Source organism: Nyctibius grandis, chromosome 28 (assembly GCF_013368605.1).
Source record: "Nyctibius grandis isolate bNycGra1 chromosome 28, bNycGra1.pri, whole genome shotgun sequence".
In the NCBI taxonomy this organism is placed as follows: domain Eukaryota; kingdom Metazoa; phylum Chordata; class Aves; order Nyctibiiformes; family Nyctibiidae; genus Nyctibius; species Nyctibius grandis.
In genome coordinates, this window is record NC_090685.1 from 6,154,333 (window position 1) to 6,173,487 (window position 19,155).

Consider the following 19,155-nt stretch of genomic DNA (forward strand, 5'->3'; position numbering starts at 1 on the left):
TGTGGTTGACAGCTGAAACTAGATTTAAGGAAGGGAACTCTCCAAGGGATGCTTTGCTCTGCGCAGGTCCTGCACTACCACTTTACTCCCCTTTGTCCGTTACTGGGTTGTCTGGAGGGAACTTCTGGTTAGTTGGTCTGATGGTGTCACTCTTAGACAGAATTAGGGGAAGCATTATAATGAGATCCAATTAATAAAGAACAAAATTATGGGAATATAATTAATACTAGTCAAGAAGGATTTAGGGAAAATGGGTCTTGTCAGACATTTTTTTTCCTCCAAGTTTTAGTAGAAGCAGGTATCTGGGTAAATGTGGTAAGTGTGTAAGGGTTTTGTCCTAGAACAACGTGACCCTAAAAAATCTCATAGTGATAAATAGATTAAAACTTACTGTGCATCTCCAAAAGCAGTTGTCAAGGAAAAGCCTCAAAGGCAGGTGGCTTATTCTCCCTTAAAATATGTTTTCTTACATATTTCTTAATATAATGTTCTACAAGGTAATACCAGCAGGACAGGCAGGGACTGCGCAGTGTCCAGGTGAGGTGTGATGCTATACCAAGAGCTTACTGTGGTCTTGGGAGATGCAAGCAAAAGCGGTGAAGATGAGAGTACAAGCTGATTTTTACCTCTCTACATGTTTTTGTACTAAAATGCAGTCTTCAGTTTTGGTGTGCATGTTCTGAAAGGGCATTTAAAACCTGGGGAGGTCATTAAAAAGATTGAAGTGTCGGAGAAAAAAATGCCAGAGCATGAGAAACATAAAGAGCTCAATCTGTTCAACTCATCAAAAAAGATCGAGAGATGACTTGATTACGCTGCAGAAGAGTCTTTATGGCGAGAACACAAAGCAGCCCTCACGGTGGAGAAGGGCATTAAAAAAAGTGATGGCTGAAAGCTGAAACCAGACAAACTTAAGTCACATCTCTAAATGTCAGGTAGTAAAATAAACTGCACAGGCAAATGGCAGATTCTTCATCTCTCGATATCTTCAAATCCAGAGTGGATAGCTTTTTAGAAGATAGTCTTTAGCCAAACGTAAATTGTTTGGCTGAACAGAGCGAAATCTAAGTGCCTGTCGACCCAGAAAACCTGGCAAAGTGTCTGCTGGGCCCTTCTGGTTCCTGGCGTCTGCAAGGTGCTGGGTGTCGACTGGATATTTGGGAAAAAAATTTCTTCTTCCCAAGGTCATTCTGAGGCAGAATCTGCTCTTAGCTGCATGTTGTACTGCAGAGTTTGACCAGCTGCTTAACCTTTGTCATGTACTGCTTAAGTGGAAGAGGTGCAGGGAATAAATTCGGTGACACTGCAGAAAACGTCAATACTGCTCTTACTTGTTCCAGATACCGCTAACAATTAAATTAAGACAAATGGTTTTGCCAGGCAACACCCACATAGACACGTATCATTTACCTTCTTGATTTGTAAAGGTGTTGAAGCACAGGATTTCAGGTAAGGGAGGAGGCACAGCCCCTATGAGATGCTCCATGCTGGCCAGAGAAGGTTGCTAGTAGGTGACCGTTGCTCGTGAAATGTTGTTGGTGCAGTGCAGCTTTGTCCATATTTGTTTCTTTTCTGCTCTGACCCTTTCCAGGTGTGCTACTCCTGATCTGCCTTTCTCTCCCAGCTGAGGGATTAAAACACTGTCCTTTTCTAATGTGCTGACTATGGGTAAAGTTTGACTAAAGGGTTTGAGTGAGTGATTTAGGAACGCATGTCCCATTTCTGGTGGTATCTCGGGTGCTTATGCCAATCTCTTATCCCGTTTCAGTCTTGACTCTGGCTGCGGTGGTTTGGGAGCTTGCCTTTTTGGCAAAACATGTTCCTCCCCTTCTGCTCAAGGGAAACTTCTGGCAAAAAGACACTGGAGGGGGAAAAGGCTGGAGAAACCTTTCTCCAGAATAATGGGAGATGGTTTGTGAGATGCAGGAGTCGCTGTGTGTCTCTGTCTGGAAGAGGAGGGAGGAGCGAAGGATTCTTGTCATCTATTCCTGTCGTCTTGTTTTCTAGAATTTCTCCATTATATTTTTTTTTGTTAAAGTAAGAATATTCATGTGTCATAGCTGTAAAAGCAGTCAGGAATACTAGAAAACTACCCACTCATAGCAAGCCAGCAGTGCAAAGCTGTGCCTGCGGTGCTGTGGCTGAACTTGCCCCATGCCAGCTGAATCGTCTCTGGTACAGTGCTCTGGTACTGCCCGTCTTCCACGGCGCTGCCTTTCCCTGTCTTTGTGTCCTTAGCTTTGAATCAGGAGATGGCTGATAGGAAGCAGTAAGCACCTTGGGTTGCTCTACGGCCTTGCTCTGTCCCAAGCCTCTGGTTCCTTGCCAGATGTTCTAAGTATGAACGTCTCCAAGCATGTCTCATTAGACTGGGGAAATGAGAGATTTTTCTAAACAGCTGTTGCACAGTTGGGCAACTGGGCGTTTTAAATTCGTTTTCTACATATATGTCAATTTGCTGCTTTGGCTGTGGTTGCCTACCAAGGCTCTTGTAAGGACTAACCTAAAAAGCGCAGAAGGATGAGTGTTCTGAGAGTGGACACAGGAAGGAGGGATGGACATTGATGGATGCAGATGTCGAAGAGATTGCTTGTGGAGGTGAATGTGAGGCAAGTTAAATGGACCATCAAGTCTGCCCGCAAGGCTGGGGGATCTCTCTGGAACCTCGTCAGAGGATCCAGCGAGCTGTACAAGGCTTGTCAAAGGGAGCTGTGCGGTAGTGGTTGGGGAAGTGGGTGAGGCCATTTCACAAGGCTCTGCTTTTTTGATGCCTATGTTGTTATTCTGGCCTGAAGGTTTGGATTTTGAAAGCATGTTAAAATTGTGTTTTACATTTGTGTGACTTCCTGATTTATACAATATGTTTCATACATTGCTCTAGGCACACAAACAATACAAACTGTAGTTAATGTTAACCCAGAACATGCATATTCTATCCTCTTAGCCCATGGGGACGTGCGTACACACTGCACCATATGTGGGGACGGCAGCTGGTACAGAGCCCTGGGGCCAACACGTTTGCCCAGTTGGAAAGCTCATGATACCAGAGGAAAAGGCGCTTTATAACTGAGTTTACAGAAGAATTTTTGCCTTTGCATTTCACTGTAGGTATAATTTGAGAAGTAGGATAGGAAGCATTTCTGATATCTTACTGATTTTATTTTTTTTATTTTTTTAAAGTGCCTGCTCACACCAAGATCCAAAGAAAAGTGTTTTAGGTCAAGCAGCTTTCTATACAAATAATGTTCTGCATATTTTAGACAGCTTCTTACAGTTATCCTTATATTTCCACAGTAGTTGGGAAAGACTTGTTTTCTTTGATATTTGGGGATCCTGGGTTCTTTAGACTCAGTAGCTGGGGCATTTCTTCTCCAAGGTGGTACTCAAAAAGCTGATGGGTTTTTGAGAGCACTGTGAGTCGGAGGTTTGTTGCCTGAATCCAGGTTAATGGACGGGCACCTTTAAAGGATTTAGCTAATTCTGCTTTGTTCAGAAAACTTGTAGCAGCTGTGTTTCAGGATGAGTGCTGTATGTGGGATGAAATCTGGAGCTTCCTAACACTAGCTAAAGCAATTAATAGTAATGGTATTCATTACATCTTCATTACATAACATGGTTCTGAGAAACAGACTGCTCGAGATGGAGGATGGAAATAGCATCTGTTAATTTCCAAGGGCTGAGCCTCTGAAGGCTGCACCCAGGAGGAACCAGAACCTACTTAATTCCCTTTGCGTTCTGGCCGAGGGCGTGTACGAAGGGGAATAGTGCTCTCTGGGGCTTTCTACTGCTGGTGCCGTTCCAGGTGCCACCAAGGGAACGTTTTGGCCGTGTCCAGCTTATTCCCTTATGGCGCATCTGGGAGGGCTCCTGCCTCACAGCACCTCTGGTGCTGCCTGGCCTTTTCCTCCCCTCTACTCCCTTGATGCTCACCAGGAGCTGTGGCTCTTTGTTCTGCACGATCTGAGGCAGCAACATGGGATTTAGGAAATGTTTTGAGGCACGGTCAGGCTGTACACCTGAGCTCTGCCTGTGGCTGCTGCTGCTGTGGTCCCCAGCTGGGTAGCTCCACGTGCAGGCAGCTTGTGTGCCTGCCTGCACCTGCGCTCGGTGCATCATTAATTGTACTAATGGTTGGAGGAGGTAGGGTGGTATGTATGGTTTGAGTTTCTGCTGGGCCTTGGCTTGCTGGAGCAGTGGATTTGTTCCAGAGATGACTGGGAGCTGCTGATGAAGCAGGGCTGAGTAACGAAACGCTGCGTGAGTGCAAAATACTGCCTGGCTGCCAGATGCCAGGCTGATCTCCTGAAAGACCTTCTCTGCTTCTCCTTGACTCTGTCCTTGCAAAAGGCTCTGGGAACAGTAGCTGACTGTCTTTTTTCCCCTTTTGTTCCTAGATGGGGATGGTCGGAGACTGAAAGGAGCCATCCAAAGGAGCACAGAAACTGGGCTGGCAGTTGAAATGCCCAGCCGGACCATCCGTCAAGCCAGCCATGAGTCCATCGAGGACAGCATGAACAGCTATGGCTCAGAGGGAAAGTAAGTTGTTGAAAGGGAGCTGGGTAATCGCTTGTGGGAGGCACTGTTCTTCTTACACCTATTAATTTTCCTCCAGCATGATAGGTGATGTGTTTGCATGACTTGCCTGTGCTGCAGGTGCACAGCCCATTCAATTAGGGTGGAGCGGATTTCTCTGCCTGCATAGCTGGCACATACTCTAGCTGTTTATATACTTTTTTTAGTGTCCTCATTATTCTGAGCTGAAGCAGATACCCATTACTTTGAACCGCTTTGCCTTTAGAAGAATAATTCAGGGTGAATAGCTGAGGCTCATTACCGGTAATAAATTATAAGCCAGTAGTCTTTAACGTTGCACAATAGCTGTCCATCTTCCCTATTTCAAGACAGCCTTTTGGTTTGGGGAAAAAGAAAAGTCCCACCGTGATGAAAAGGATGCAAAGAGCAAAATAATAATTCTGTTATCAAAATACATATTTAGAAGCCTGTGTATATTTCTGGTAACAAGCCTTCTTTTGTTTCATCTGAGTTACAGTGTCCTAAAAGAATGTATTTTAGAAATGTTTTTTGATCCCAAGGAAAGTTATAACACACTTTGCTGCACTTAGGCTTTATACTAGAATGCAAAGTAGGGGATTCTTAGGCCAGAACTTTGGCACTTGTCTCCAATTCTTGTTTCTGTATTTCCATTATTTGAAGCCATATATGGAGATTATCATCATTTTATTAAGATGACCATTCATGGGAATCTTTGGAGGCCAAAAAATCCCAGTATTTAAAAAAGGGGGCAATATATACTATCAGATTCCATGCTTCTAGGTATGAGGGCAAAATGTTTGTATACCTAAAACGTGCTCTGTTTAAGCCAAGTATCGTGCTTGGCATCGCTCTGTACGCCCTCTAGTCTTACGTGTTATGCCAAGTACACCGTACTGCTAAAATGTTAGGATAGTCCACAGCTGCTCACAATTAATGTGATGCTGGTGTTAAATAAGTAACAGACTGTAAATTAAGAGAGACTTTCTTTAGCTTTAGAAGTAGGCTAATCCTGGAAAGGCATCATAGACCTGTGCTGAAGGTTGGAAATAGTAACGAGGCGCAGGCTGTGATAGCAATCTCGCCACTCCGGAGCTGTGGTGTACCTTATCTCTTCTGTGAGCTGCTGTCTCCAGGGAAATATTCCTGCTACACCATCACAGTCCTGTGGCTTGGAGTTCTGCCTCCGCTACGCGATGCAGGGGATTAGTGATTAAGTTCAGTCCCTTGGCAATGCGGGGCAAGAATCTGCTTTCGTGCAGAGTAGAGTTCTTTCCTTCTTGTATTTACATAGCTTACCTTCCTGGGAAGGGGTATAATTCTCTGAAAGGTCTGTGTCCTATCATTGCATACGCTGGCCGCTTTGACTGCGCTTTCCTGGAGAGAGAATATTTCTGCCAACAAAATATTGCGCCCATACAAGTGCTGTGTTACCCTGAAGGCAGGCGGCATGTAGCTATCAGCTCAACAAAGAAAGAAAAATCCTGTCTTGCAATCCAAATGTCTTTATTAGAACAAGTCTAACATTTGGTACTGCAACCTCGAGCGCTGCCAGAACATCCTTGCCAGCCCCTCTGCCAGGGATGGGACGATTTCTCCTCTTCCTTCTCTGAAAAGTGTGATTAAGTGGTTCCTGGACGCTTTGTTCCTAGGTGGGATAATTGATCTCCTCTGGAAAGCCGGTGGGAATTGCAGCTGTCTGAGCTACAAGTGATAAGCAAACAGGGCTGAGAGTACAAAGAGGGCTCTATTCTCTTGAAACATGGCAGTTTCTTCACTTTCTTTTCCTGCGGCAAAGAAAGGAATTGTTTGGGGAATAGCTTTGAGGGACAGAAATCTATTTTCCTAAATCAGATTTCTCTTGACTGCTCTCGTTTGCTGTAGCTGTGTTCCCAGGAAGGTAAAATGAAGATTCATATGACTGTGTTAGCTGTGGCAGATTTATTTCCTTTGTATGCTGGTTTTCTAACTGATGCAGATACTGCTAGGACAGAGAGAGTTTTCACCAGTGGCTGTCAAAAACCCAGTTTTCAGCAAGACGAGGTTGCCCTAGTTCTTCCTACCCATGCATCTCTTCGGTATGTTCACACAGGGAAGAAAATGGATTCAAAACCTCATCTTCCAAGAGGGTTTGCTTTCCCAAGTTACATATGTTTTTATAATCCTTTTCAGTTTAAGGACTAAAAGGATAGCTTCTGAAAGTGGCACACTGAAATGATCAAAGATTCAGTGAAACTTCGCTGCAGAAGGTCTTAAAATGCCTTCTCGGTCATACAGATGTGCTTTTAAAGTGATGCTGATCGACTGCTTTTGTGTTTGTTGTGGCGAGCTGGCTGCAGCTAGCTACAGCTGCTCAGTGCCAGTGCAAAGCATCGCAGTTGAAGAATTTTCTGTAGTGCATGATTTTGAGCAGTGCTGCTTTTCATGTGAATACCAGAGTGCATGAAACCCAGGGTTTTTTTATGCAGAGGCTTATTACGTAGGGATATACTGCTCCTCAGATATGCTAGACCCTCCTTCAAGAAAATATTCCCTTTAGGGTTTTACCTGAAGATGAAGTACACAGAAGATTAGCTGGTCTAAAGAGTGTGTCTCCTGGAATTAAAGCTCCTGTGCATGCCAGTAAGTGCTGACAACGTCAACACACTGCCTCGTTTAATTTTTTGCTGTACAAAAAGTCTCCCAGCTACATTACTCAGCTTTTATACAGCACAGTGGTTGTGCACCGGCGTAGGAAATTAATATAATAAAACTCAATGTGAGACCTTATAGAAGGGAAAGGTGATATTTATTCTAAACAAAACTGTTTTCAGTCATTCATGCTTCTAGGTTTCACTCACTCGCGCTCTCGCCGCCCCGTGCAGATGCCAAGCCCTGTGGATCCAGGTGCTGTAGCCAGGCTTGGTTGTGTGCTGCAGGGAGGACCAGGGACACCATCTGTCAAGCCTTCGCTATGTCTTCTGAGTTGTTCTTCACAGCAGACTGGCTCTTGGACTGTTTTTTATGTTTTCTAGGATTTACCTGTTATTATGGGGTGATCTTTCACCTCAGGGTCTTCCTGTCTTTGGCTTCCATGGATCTTAAGCGGTGCTGCTACCTTTTTGTTTCCTTGTTTGGGGACTCTTCATGGCTATAGCCTGCCTTCAGACAGGCTATGGAAGGGATGTGCTCTCTAACGTTATTGTCCTCCTCGTGCTATCAGAGGACAGGTCTGCTGCTGACAGGTTGGTTGTGCTTTCACACACACAGATGTTTCCATTCGTAATTCATCCAGACCAATCTTAGTGCTGGTTACAAATCTCTACAGCAGTGGGTATTTTCTTCTATGTGTGTGCTTAAAAATCTGCATGAGAGGATAGTTAGCCACTGTAGCAAGTGCCTACTGGGTATTTTCAGGACACCAAGATTGCTGCAAGGATAAAATTCTGAATATAGGAATAACTCACAAACAAAGCCCTGAGATTCAACAGAGATTTCCAGCTCCATCCTGGCTCTTGTACAACCTACACCTTGTTTTGGCTGAGTTTTGCTGCAGCTGCACGAGACCATGTACAACATTCAGAAGGCAATAGATTCTGGACTGATGTGTAACTTACTTCTGCCAACCACTTTTCTTTCTGAAAATGGAGCAGAAAGACAATAATGGACCTGGAACAAAAGACTGCTAGCTGCCATAGTCCCTAATAAGTGGTACTCGTTGGCTTTCTTGTTCTTGCTGGCTACTGCTGAGATTATTAAGTTCTGGAGAGCTAAGGTGATTTTAACCTTAGAAAACCACAGCAGGTGATGACTAGCAAAGACTTAGAGGATTGTTCTTGTATTATCTGAGGTGAATCTGCCTGTCCAGCAAGGAAGCATCTTGTCGTTAGCCATGTAATTTCTCTTTTCCCATTGTGAGGGCAGCAGAGCCTGAGCCCTGCCTGAAGCCACCGTTGTGACAAGGGCTGGAGACAGAATGCAGCCTGGCACACGTGCTGCTGGCACGGGCATCTCACGCCTCTCAGCTTTGGTTTGTCTCGTGCTGTTTCTGCAAGCTATGGCTTGTACCAGTTTTCCCATCTGTACGTGCAGGGCTGATGTGAACCAGTGCTGGGACTGAGGCTAGGAGAGCTCCCTGCCCTTCTCTGCTTCACTGTGGAGCAGGAACTGAAAGGAAGCTGGAGAAAATACTGGCCTGGCTTGTGACGTGTGAAAATTCACTTTCCTTCACCAAAAATGATCCATTGTCATTCGAGAATTACCAAAAGACTTGGTTCCTAAACGCACCATTCAGGAGATTCATGTTGTAGCTATTCACTGAATGTCTCTTTTTCAGTATCCAAAGCCAGGGGACTTCTAGACTCTTTTATAGCAAAGTATCTTTAGGACTCTTCTTTGATTCAAGTCCTTTTAAAAAATGTAATGAAATGTGTTAATACAGTTCAGGCTACAAGAAATCAAGGCCTTTTGAGATAGAACTGGGAAAGGCATGGAGATTGTTTCTATAATATGCGAAGAAATTAGCCTGTTCAGCAGCAGCACATCCTTTTGTGCTGTTGAGCTTGACCAGCACAACTCAGAGAGGATGCGACCTTGAGAGCTGTCGTTACAGCAGGAAATACACTGAATCCCACCTTCAGCAACCTCTTGGGAACAGGCAGAATTGCTCTCTGAAGGCAGGTAGCTATCTTTTATTCAGTACATCTGAGATGACTTGTGATTGCTAAACATGGAGCTAGCCTGGTAAGGTGGGGAAGAGAGTGGGGGAGGTCTTCGTACAGAATTCACTGCATAGTTTTTATAGCTCCGTTTAGGTGGCAGAATTCATACAGCAGAAGGAATCAGATACACGAGCAGAGTACAGTGTGTTACAGCACATAAGACAGCACGTCACAGTGCTAAAAATGTTGCAGAAAGTGGAGTGGGGAGAAGAGAAGCGGAGCTTGTTGAGAGGCAGAGATGGGCATATTGCCTGGCAGAGGAGAGGTGTGCGGTCAGTGGGGTTAGGTTGGGTTTGGGTCCTGCAGGGATAGGTGCTCATGGGAAAACTTCCCAACCAAAGCGAAGGCTCCTGCAGCATTCACATTGACTGTGACAGGGTAAGGGGCTGTGTGCCCAGTCCCCTGACAATATAGTCAGATGTGTATTGCATTAATAATTCCTGATGTGCACCATAAATATTATAAAGATAGGAGCAGCGGACATTAAATTAAGCAGTTCTGCCTTCCTCCTTAGCTGATAGATACCTACTTGGCTTCTGCGTGTAAGATGCAGTTTAAAAGACCTTAATGTGCAATATGGATGAGAGCAATTGTTACACAGTACATTCCTGCTCCCTGAAATTGGAGCTCTGATGGCTTTTTTTTTTTTATGCTTAGATAAAATAACTATCAAATATTTTGTCAGTCTCAGAGGAGACTTCTCTGCCTTTCTTCTGGATGAAGGAAGTACGTGTTGCTGTCCCTGTTTTTTAAAGACGGAGCTGGAGAACGTAGCTATGCATTAGATGTAGACCTATAGCAAATTTGTTAGTTCAGCTGTGCAAGTCAAACCATTCAGTCCTGTGGCTGTGTTTAGGCAACTTGCTTATTAATTGCAACTTTGTGTGCTAAGAGGGCACAAAAAAGTCTTTTAGAAAATATTTACGAGAACAGAACAATGATTTCTGAGCCCTGGCCCAAACACATCCCATGTGCTCCACTGTGCCTAGTACATACCTCTTTGAGTGTATCGCTTCTGAAGGCTTGAGTTGATGGCAGATAGGCAGTTGTGTGGATAGTGTGAATAAATCCATGAGACGCACAAGACAAAATGTTATCTTCTGAAAATAGCTGTTCTCTGGCTGTTCCTGGGGGGTGGCTGCGTTGAAGCTGTCTGACTTCACCACCACCCTGCCTGGACCCCCAGCAGTGGAGCAGTGCAGCTCTGCGGAAGAGAAGATGCACAAGTGTAATAGAGAGGCAGTAATGGGGATTCGGGCCAAGGGGGAGGACACAAAGTCTTCTCAGAATACCCCTGCTCTTGACAGAGCTCCTCGACAAAAGGGTGTTAACCCAGCCTGGGAAGGGAGCAGGTGATGAATACCTCGCTCTGCGTTTCTTCTGCTCAGACATAGCAGCCAGTGTGTGCCATTACAAGTTGGTACAATCGAGACCAGTCCCAAGACCTTGTAAGATAGAATTAAGAAGTACTGTATCAAGGGCAAAAGAAAGGAAGGATGCTGGTGTGTGCTTCGAACTGGAAACTCACAAATGGTGTTGAGGACTGATGTGCAAAGAGGAAGGACTGGAAGAAGATGTGGAAGAAAAAAGTAGAGCAAAGCACAGGAATAAATTCTCTAGGGAGGGATTTTAAGAACAGGTTAGACAAGCAGCTGTCACAAATGATGTAAATAAAGCTGTTCTAGCCTTGGGACCTGGGTGTGGACTGGGTGAACTGTGGAGACGCCGCCTTACCATATTTCCTGCGAGTTTTGCAAGGTTTTGACAAGCTGATTCTGCAGACACTTGCAGCAGCTTAATGGTATACCTGGCATACAGAGTCCCAGAAGCAATTTAAAAATAGATTTAGAAAAGAGGTCAGACAAACTCCACATGGACAGGAAAAGAAATTAATGATACATTTTCCCTAAATGTGTCTGTGCCGTTACACGCTCCGCATGCTAATGTGCAGCGAACGATGGGTGGGGGTGCGGAAGAGGCTGAGCAGAGTCACATATGTGGCATGAGAGGGATCAGCACAGGTGCTCTGAGTTTTCTTTATACCATTTTTTATTGAAATCAGCATTGTCTATCTAGGTATTTAAATTCTGATCAGTTTACAAGCAAACTTTGATAGTTCTGCATCCAAATATGTATGAAGAGCAGCATCCTTGCTGTGAAGGACCCAGCTGCGTGATGCTTTGCATGTGGAGAGGAAGGGCACAGATCCTTGCCGTGGGTAGGTCAGGAAATGCTGCTGCCCTGAAAGAGCAGAGAAGCAAGCAGCTGGCAAAGAGCCTTTAAGCCACTCTTAAATTACACTACAGGGGACAGATTTCATATGCCCTGACCTACAGTGTGCAACGCAGGAGCACAGTCTTCAGAGACTGCTGCACAGATTTCCTAAATAATCAGGATTATGCATGTTGGGTTTAAAAAGAAGAACATCTAGGCAATCTCAGCCCCAGTTTGAGCACACGGTTCCCGAGATTGAGTGAACTCAGTTTTATTCTGCATATAAACGTGTCACAAAAGAAATAAATTGTTTATGCAGTCACCTTTTTCATCAAGTTGGGGGTGGTAATTAGGTGCGTGCTCTGCGTGGGGATGGCATACGGGCATTGCTTGGAGCTGGGGGCTCTGCCTGCCAGCTGTGGCCTCGCAGCCCGCTCTCGGCGTGGTCTTGTCTCCCTCTCGTGGGTGTCCAAACGACTGCAACAAGAGCAGTTGTCCCCTCCTGTCCCAAGGTGTGTCCGTGACAGCTTGGGCTTGGAAATGGCTATTTTATCCGTGTTTCTGAAATGGGGTTTGCAGCCTGTGCTGAGCCTTGGGGTGGAGCCGGTACCTATGTAAATAAAATTAATGTTTGTGCAGGTTTCTGCTGATGCTACTCTGCGTTGGTGGGCTCAGAGACCCCAGGATCAATAGTATCCAGAGTGTTGTCCTGCTGCTGCCCCTGCTCTGCCTCCCTGCTACAGCCGAGGGCCATGTTCTGCGGGTTCTCCAGCAAAATGTCCTTCATTTGTCCTTGACACCCTGGAGGTGTCACTGACCTCCCTGTGCTCTCCCTGTGCCTTCAGGTCAATAACAGAGTGACATTCGACTTGCAACCAATGCCACAGCAAACCCCATAATCTTTAGCTTCATTAAAATCATTCTCATTCAGCTGTGGCAAAGCAGAGCCTGTGGATCATGATTAGTAAAAGCAGAGGGCCACAGAAGAGATAATTAATTGCTTTCCTGTTCAAAAGGCTGCACTGCCCTCGCTCGGTGGAGGGTTTGTGCCCTTTAGACGACAGGCTGACAAGTGTCACCTGTTAATCTTCTCTGCGTGTGGCTGTTTGTCAGCACGAGATGGTCCTGCTGCAGCCCCAGTCCCCAGGGCACTGCTGGTTATGACAGCTGCTGTGTGCAAGTCAGCTGCAAAATGCTCCCTCTTTATTCCTCCAGCTATTTTTAGCGCTTCTTTTTAGATTGCAATTAAAAAAAAAAAAAAATCTCGTATTGGTGATAACCAGGTTGTAGTGATTTCTTCCCTTAAGGGAGAGGCGTGTTTGGCGATGGGAGGGGAAGGGCTTTCCGGGGTGTGAAATGCATCTGCTGCTGTCACCCGAGGTGAAACCGGCACCATCACCTGCGGCAGATCCCTTTGGGAGCGCATCCCCTGCCAGCATGTCCAGCATGTGGTCGTTCAGCTGGAGAGCTGGTTGCTGAATCAAGGGCAGGTGAGGACCGACTCGGTTTCTGCAGAGGTCAGGCAGGAAAAGTCTGCTGAGTGTGCAGCATGTGGCAGAGTGGCAGGGGAGGGCTCTTGGGAGCACCAAGGCTGTCTTTAAAGACCTGAAAGAAGTCACGGTGGTCCCTGGAGCTCTTTTCCTCCCTGCTTCAGCTGCAGGAAAAGCAAGTGAGTGAATGGAGAAGGTCTGTCCCACCGATCTCAGAACCACACCGTACACGGCCCCCTCACCTCGGCATCCCAGCTTCTCTCCAGGCACTTGACAGACAGAGCTCACTGAGCTGGATTTAAGCATCCTAAATTTAGCCAATGCTGCTAAGTGGTTCCTGCTGTTTTTAATTCACATGCATACTAAATTTCTGCAGTTTTATTTTCCCCTTCCCTCTCCTCTCCAGGGAGAAGCAATGGCTTTCTTGGAGGTGGCTTATGATTTTTCCAGACAGAAATTGTTTCCATTCCAGAGTTATTGGCAATACCCAACTATATGTCCAGGAATTGGTCAAAGCCAAGGAGCCTGATTTAGAGCTGCTGCTTCTAATGTCTAATAAAGCAGCACTGCAAAAGGTCAGCCTCTGTGCAACGCAGCAGCCAGCCCCACAAGCTAATGGCATAATCTATTAAAGAATTAATTCCCTATGTCTTCCCTTCCTAGTCAAGTATAACAACAACTGGGAACACTAACTGTCTAACCTAATACTGAGTTCCCTATAGTGCTAGTAACCTGCTAACTGAGGCTGTTATCCAAACTGATGGAGTCTTGACCTTGGCGTGTGTTTCTAAGTGGGCTTTGCCATTCCTCTTGAGATCAGCCTCGGTGTTACAAAGCAGCAGCAGCTTCACTCAAGCAGCAGCTCGACTGCTCTGCTTGCGAGGGTCCGTGCTGGCGGCACAGCCCCGGTGTCCCTGCAGCAACATCCTGCCCTCTCGCTGTGATTTGCACTGAGGGAGCGTTCGTTGTTTTGAGGTCACCCCGCACCCTCTGACTTCTGAGTCTGTGTGGAGATAACAGCAACGTTTGCTTTGCTGTAAACACTCCCACTTGCCGTTGGTTCACCTTTAGCCCAACAGCTCTTGTTCTTGTGCTTTTTAACCCCTCTCTCCAGGCTCTCCTGTTTTGCTCCATGTCATTGATGTAGGCTGCAGCACCAGCTGCTCCATCAGCAGGTGCTTTTATTTGCTCCTTGGTGCCCCAGCTGCTGGGCAGAGCCTTTGGAAGCAGTGCTACCCAAAGGAGAGGTGAGCTGGTGTGTGAGCATGGGTGGTTTCTCTCCATGCACATATCCAGCGCGGACAAATACTTGGTATCAGCCTTTGACATCATTCTGTCCCCAGCAGGTAAGGGGAAATGGTCTCCTGGGGAAGGTTTTGTGAATTATTTTGAGTGTTCAGGGGCCAGAAGGGTCTCTCTTCTTTGCTGTCCTGCAGCAAGTGGAGTTTCTGTGGGTGATCTCCCAGCTGTCTGTCCCCACTGCAGTAACGCAGCCGGACTTCACCCCGAAGAGGGATGGCTCCGAGAGCTGGTTCTGGGTGTGCTGCGGGCCCTCGCAGCGCGAGGCTTCGCTCAGCCCTGGGCTTCCCTCCGCGGTCCCAGGCATCTTGTTAATGAGCCCAAGCATCTGTTTTGAGCGCAGCAGTGAACATTTCCCTGAACGGCTGTGAGTTGTCTTGCCAGCTTGTTATTTACGTGCTCGTTCAGGTCACATACTCCCCGGGGTAGGAGTGAGACCCAAGCTCGGCCCATTTATCTTCCATGTTGAGGAGAATAAAGAAAACATTTACCTTCTGGCTGATAGCCCATCCATCTCCTGCTGAATCTTATGTCTTTCTCTGTCAGGTCTGCTTTTTCTTGAACTATTTTGGGTTCTCTAAGCACTAGTTTTCGTCCTTTTTTGACTCTCTATGGGCAGCTCAAAACGCCTGAGCCAGCAGGCTCGAGGAGTCTTGCTGGTCCTTGTGTGCACCAGGGCTCACTGCTCCCCTCCTTGTTTGGGCAACTCCTCAGCCTGATGAAGCCCGTCTGGCTCCGGGCTCCCCCTTCCCCTGCTTTCACTGTCACATGTCCCTGTCGCTGCAGATTTACCAGCCCTGGGGCTGTCCCTGTGCACGGTCTGTCCTCACAGCCTGGCTGCACAGCCAGCACCTCTGCCCTGGCCCTGTGCTCGGGGCGCTGCTCCCGGAGAGGGCTGCGCCAGCGGGCGCCAGCTGGGCCATGGGGCAGGAGCTGGACCCACCGGGAGCTGAGTGCGGCCCCACGCTGCCTCTGCCCCCGGGACGGATGGTGGCACTGGGGATGTGCCTTGCGCCTCTGAGGAGTCAGTGACACCGCAAACCAAGACAAGCCTTAAGCCCTCTCTGCAGTCAGTGCCAGTTACAAATCCTGGATCTCAAAATACCACCCAGAGTGTTTGTGCGGTGGATGCAGGGTGAAAAAACACCAGACCAGGGAATGTCCACCCCATGCAGAGCCCCTCCTCAGCCTGTCTTCCAGCGTGCCCAGGCACCCTCCTCCCTCATCCCTTTTCACAAAGGTGACATTCGTAAAGAGCTCAAGGACAGGTTTTTCCACGCCGGAGGCTCAGCAGCTCCCTGCGTGGCAGCGATAACCAGGTTTCTCGGAGCCGGGTGAGCACAGAGGGGAGGTGCAGTGCTCCAGGGAAAAGTCTGGCCATTTAATTCGGTGCCCCATCACAATGAGCTGGGCCACCCCATGAACCTGCCACAAGGACGTGCTAGTGACACGTCCTCTTCGGTCCCATGCGTGACGAGATGCTGAGGTGTGTGGGCTGGCTTCCTCATTCCTTGTCTGAAGAAATAAATATTCCTATGGGGCTGAGACTAGGTCTACAAATAGCGAATGAGAGCTGAAATCCCAACCTGAAATTAACACTCTTCTGGCTGAATGGGGTTTAAAAAAAAAAATCCTTTTTTAAATGTCTTTTAAATGTAACTGGCTTGGGGGGGGGAATCACTGAATCTTTGTGGCTGACTCAGGCTGTGTGAGAGCCTGTGGTCCCCAGCCCGCCCCGCAGGCAGGGTTCCTCTCTGGCTTCACTTGTACCCAACGTGCAGCCTCCTCACAGCATCCTTTCTAAGAAACGAATTTGGGGCAGAGGGAGCTGTATCATTGCGTGAGTAATCGTCCTCCTCCGAGGATGTTTGGGAAGGTGCAGGAGGTTCGTAATTGTGCCTGACTTCGGCGTGCAGTGGCTTCCCCAGAGGCAGTGCAAAACCCGGCGTGGTAGTGTGGGTACCCCGGCACACAGCTCCTGACTTGTGTTTCAGTAGCTGTGTCGTGGTTTGGCAGATGCCAGTGGGACAGACGTAGGTGTCGAATGATGGCTTCAAGCCTCCTCCTTCCCATTTGTACCAAGTTTTCCCACAACCTCTGAAACAGCTGCGTAAATCAGGGTACAGCTGGGCAAACCTTGGTTTGTGTTGGTGTACCACGGGGTTTGACCCTTTTGTGTTGCTTCACCCATGTCCAGTGCAGTGACCAGCACCTGTAGCCATGCTGTAGACCAGCCTCAGGTGCCTGGTGAATAGATTTGGGGGCTGTGTCCCCCTGACACCTTTTATTTTGCTGCAGTGCCTGCGGCAGAAGTATTGCTGGTGTTTGAGGGTGTTGTCCCTTTAGCCTTGCACCAGTGTCCAGGTTCTCTTCACGATTGCTTCAGGCCTGATCATGGAAGCAGGTGTGCAAACTTCACGGTTGATGTGATGGATGCTGCTGGTGTTGAGCGGTAGGAAATGGGGCCCTCTGGTCAAGAAGGAGATGCGTTGCTCTGTGTATGTGTGAGAAATAAATAGGGAATTGAGTCCCAAGGGGATTGATGCCAGCACCCCTCATCTCACTTTTAAGTACTGCTCTAGATGCTTTATTGCCTGTCCAGAAATGAGGATTGGGAAGGGACAGGTACCAAGAGAGATCCTGTAAGCTATGCCGGGAAGCTGCTTGGATTATAATGCTACCTCGAAGAGCTGACAGACTGCATATGAGCCTGAGATGGCAGAGATTTTCCCTTACAGACAATTAGTTATAGTTAAACAAGTATTAACCACCTGGTGACTGCAACCATTACTGGGTTTTTTTGTACAAGGAAAAGGGTTTTAAATGGATTCCATGTAACTAAACTGCCTGGAAATCAGTGATTTTTGCAAGGGAAAAAGGCTTCTGTAGATGTCATTAATTTCAAAGATATATTAGATCTGGTTCTTTAGTTACCAAGTTGCTTTAAAATGCAAATTAACCACTTGCCAAAATCAATTTCTTTTGCAGCTTGAATTTCAGTGGAGTCCATCTGGCATCTGCTGGGCAGTTCAGTGACTTCCTGGGGAGCATGGGCCCTGCACAATTTGTTGGGCGTCAGACCTTGGCCACCACCTCCATGGGTAAGGAACACTAAGATGTTAGGTGGCTTTAATTTAACCTTGAACAGACCACTCCTGCAAGCCACCTAATAATGTGTCCAGCATCTGAGGCTCTACCACTCCTCTGCTCTGTTTCTGTTAAAGCTAGTAAGCACGGCTGAAAGGTTTTGCTGATCGCTGTGAATGCAGAGTTAGTAGGAGAGCACCAGCTTTGTGCTTTCCTCTGTCAGACCTGAAAGGCATAGACTGAAACGCAGCTAAAATCCTGAAAATGCATCCTCTGCGTCTTCGTGTTTTTCTTGCTCTGTAAGACCCACTGGGCTCTAAAGATTTTCTTATGGTTCACCATAATTGCATTTTCTAAAGCAGCCTGCAACTCTAGGTACTCCAGTTTGGGAGAGATGAGGGGCCAGCTGCCCTGAAGTAGAGATTGCTTTTGAAAATGTGGGCTTGAATCAGTGCAGAGCTGCTCCAGAGTAACGCAGGAGGAGATCAGGCACTCAGGGCCTACAGTTTGTTACAGCTGGTAGCAGGCATGACATGAGGATTGATTGATTGTAACATTTTAGTAGCCCACAGATACATGGTTTTGAAAGTCTTCTGTCTGTTTTGACATTTTGGTTTAGGGGATGTGGAAATTGGCTTGCAAGAGCGAAATGGGCAGCTAGAAGTGGATATCATTCAGGCTCGAGGACTGACACCAAAACCCGGCTCCAAAACACTGCCAGGTAGTATGCTTTGACCTCCTAAAGTAACACACGGAGCCCAGCCTCCTGCGATGCTTGTGAATAGGAAAAATTGTAATTCTGCTTGGCTTCTGCAGGAATAGGCTGTCTGTATGTGGTATTGAAAATAAGGCTGGTCGAGCAAATCTTTTCACTGCTGTAAATGCCTTCTTTAGAAATACCTGAGACGTGGCACTCTGCTTTTCTAAAGTGAGCATGAGGATTTTTTCATATGTGACCATATTTATTTTTTCCAGCTGCTTACATCAAAGCTTACCTGCTAGAGAACGGCGTGTGCATTGCGAAAAAGAAGACAAAAGTGGCTCGCAAATCGTTAGACCCTTTGTACAATCAGGTGTTACTGTTTGCTGAGAGCCCCCAGGGCAAAGTATTACAGGTAAGACAAGCCAGTCTCAGGTCTGCCCATCTCTCTCTTCCACCTCTGCTGGAAGATATTAAGTCTGGCAAGGGACCTGGATAATTAACATAGATGAGAAAAAGTCAGTGTTTTCATTAAACCAAATGCACTCGATCTGAATGTAACAAATGGAAAGGAAAACCTTTTTTTCATACTCAAAACTGATTATTATTTGACACCCTGCTAAGTAACATGAGTGCCTACCAGGAAAAGGTTTATTTTTATTTTTTTAATTCTTTTTTTCCCCACCCAGTTAGGAGATAGGTAGTACCTGTAGATGCTAAACAATCTTGCAGCATAGGTTGTCTTCTGTATTTATACATATTCAGAGCACTCTGCTTTGGTCATCACCCAGTCACGTATCCTACCTTTTTCTACCTCTTTTCTTTTACTGCCATACATTGTCTGCCATACTCATATTTTCAATTCTGCACCTATGTTTCCAGAGCAAAGAGTGATTTGCATTGTTAATTCATACCTATATCATTTCCATCCAATAAAGTCTGGCTAAAATCCACTGGTAATACTGACGTAATTAATCTGCAAGTTTCTATTGCTTACCTCCACTGGCATATGAATTGCCAGCTGACCTGCTGGATGCTTCTCATTAGTGAGCTCTTCCTCATTTACCTCGATTAGAAGCATTGTACCCTGTTGCAATGAGACTTCGCATTTTCA

The 19,155-nt window shown here is 46.6% G+C and overlaps 1 protein-coding gene across 3 annotated transcripts in view; it reads left to right on the forward strand.

The window, feature by feature from the left end:
- The window catches only part of RIMS4 (regulating synaptic membrane exocytosis 4), a 57,989-nt gene that overhangs the window by 29,458 nt on the left and 9,376 nt on the right, over positions 1-19,155 (forward strand). For all 3 annotated transcript variants that reach the window (XM_068419626.1, XM_068419628.1, XM_068419629.1), the window contains exons 2-5: positions 4,395-4,536; positions 17,243-17,355; positions 17,961-18,062; positions 18,317-18,456. In XM_068419626.1, coding sequence (XP_068275727.1) covers positions 4,395-4,536; positions 17,243-17,355; positions 17,961-18,062; positions 18,317-18,456 — 497 coding nt within the window. The remainder of the gene's footprint in view (positions 1-4,394; positions 4,537-17,242; positions 17,356-17,960; positions 18,063-18,316; positions 18,457-19,155) is intronic.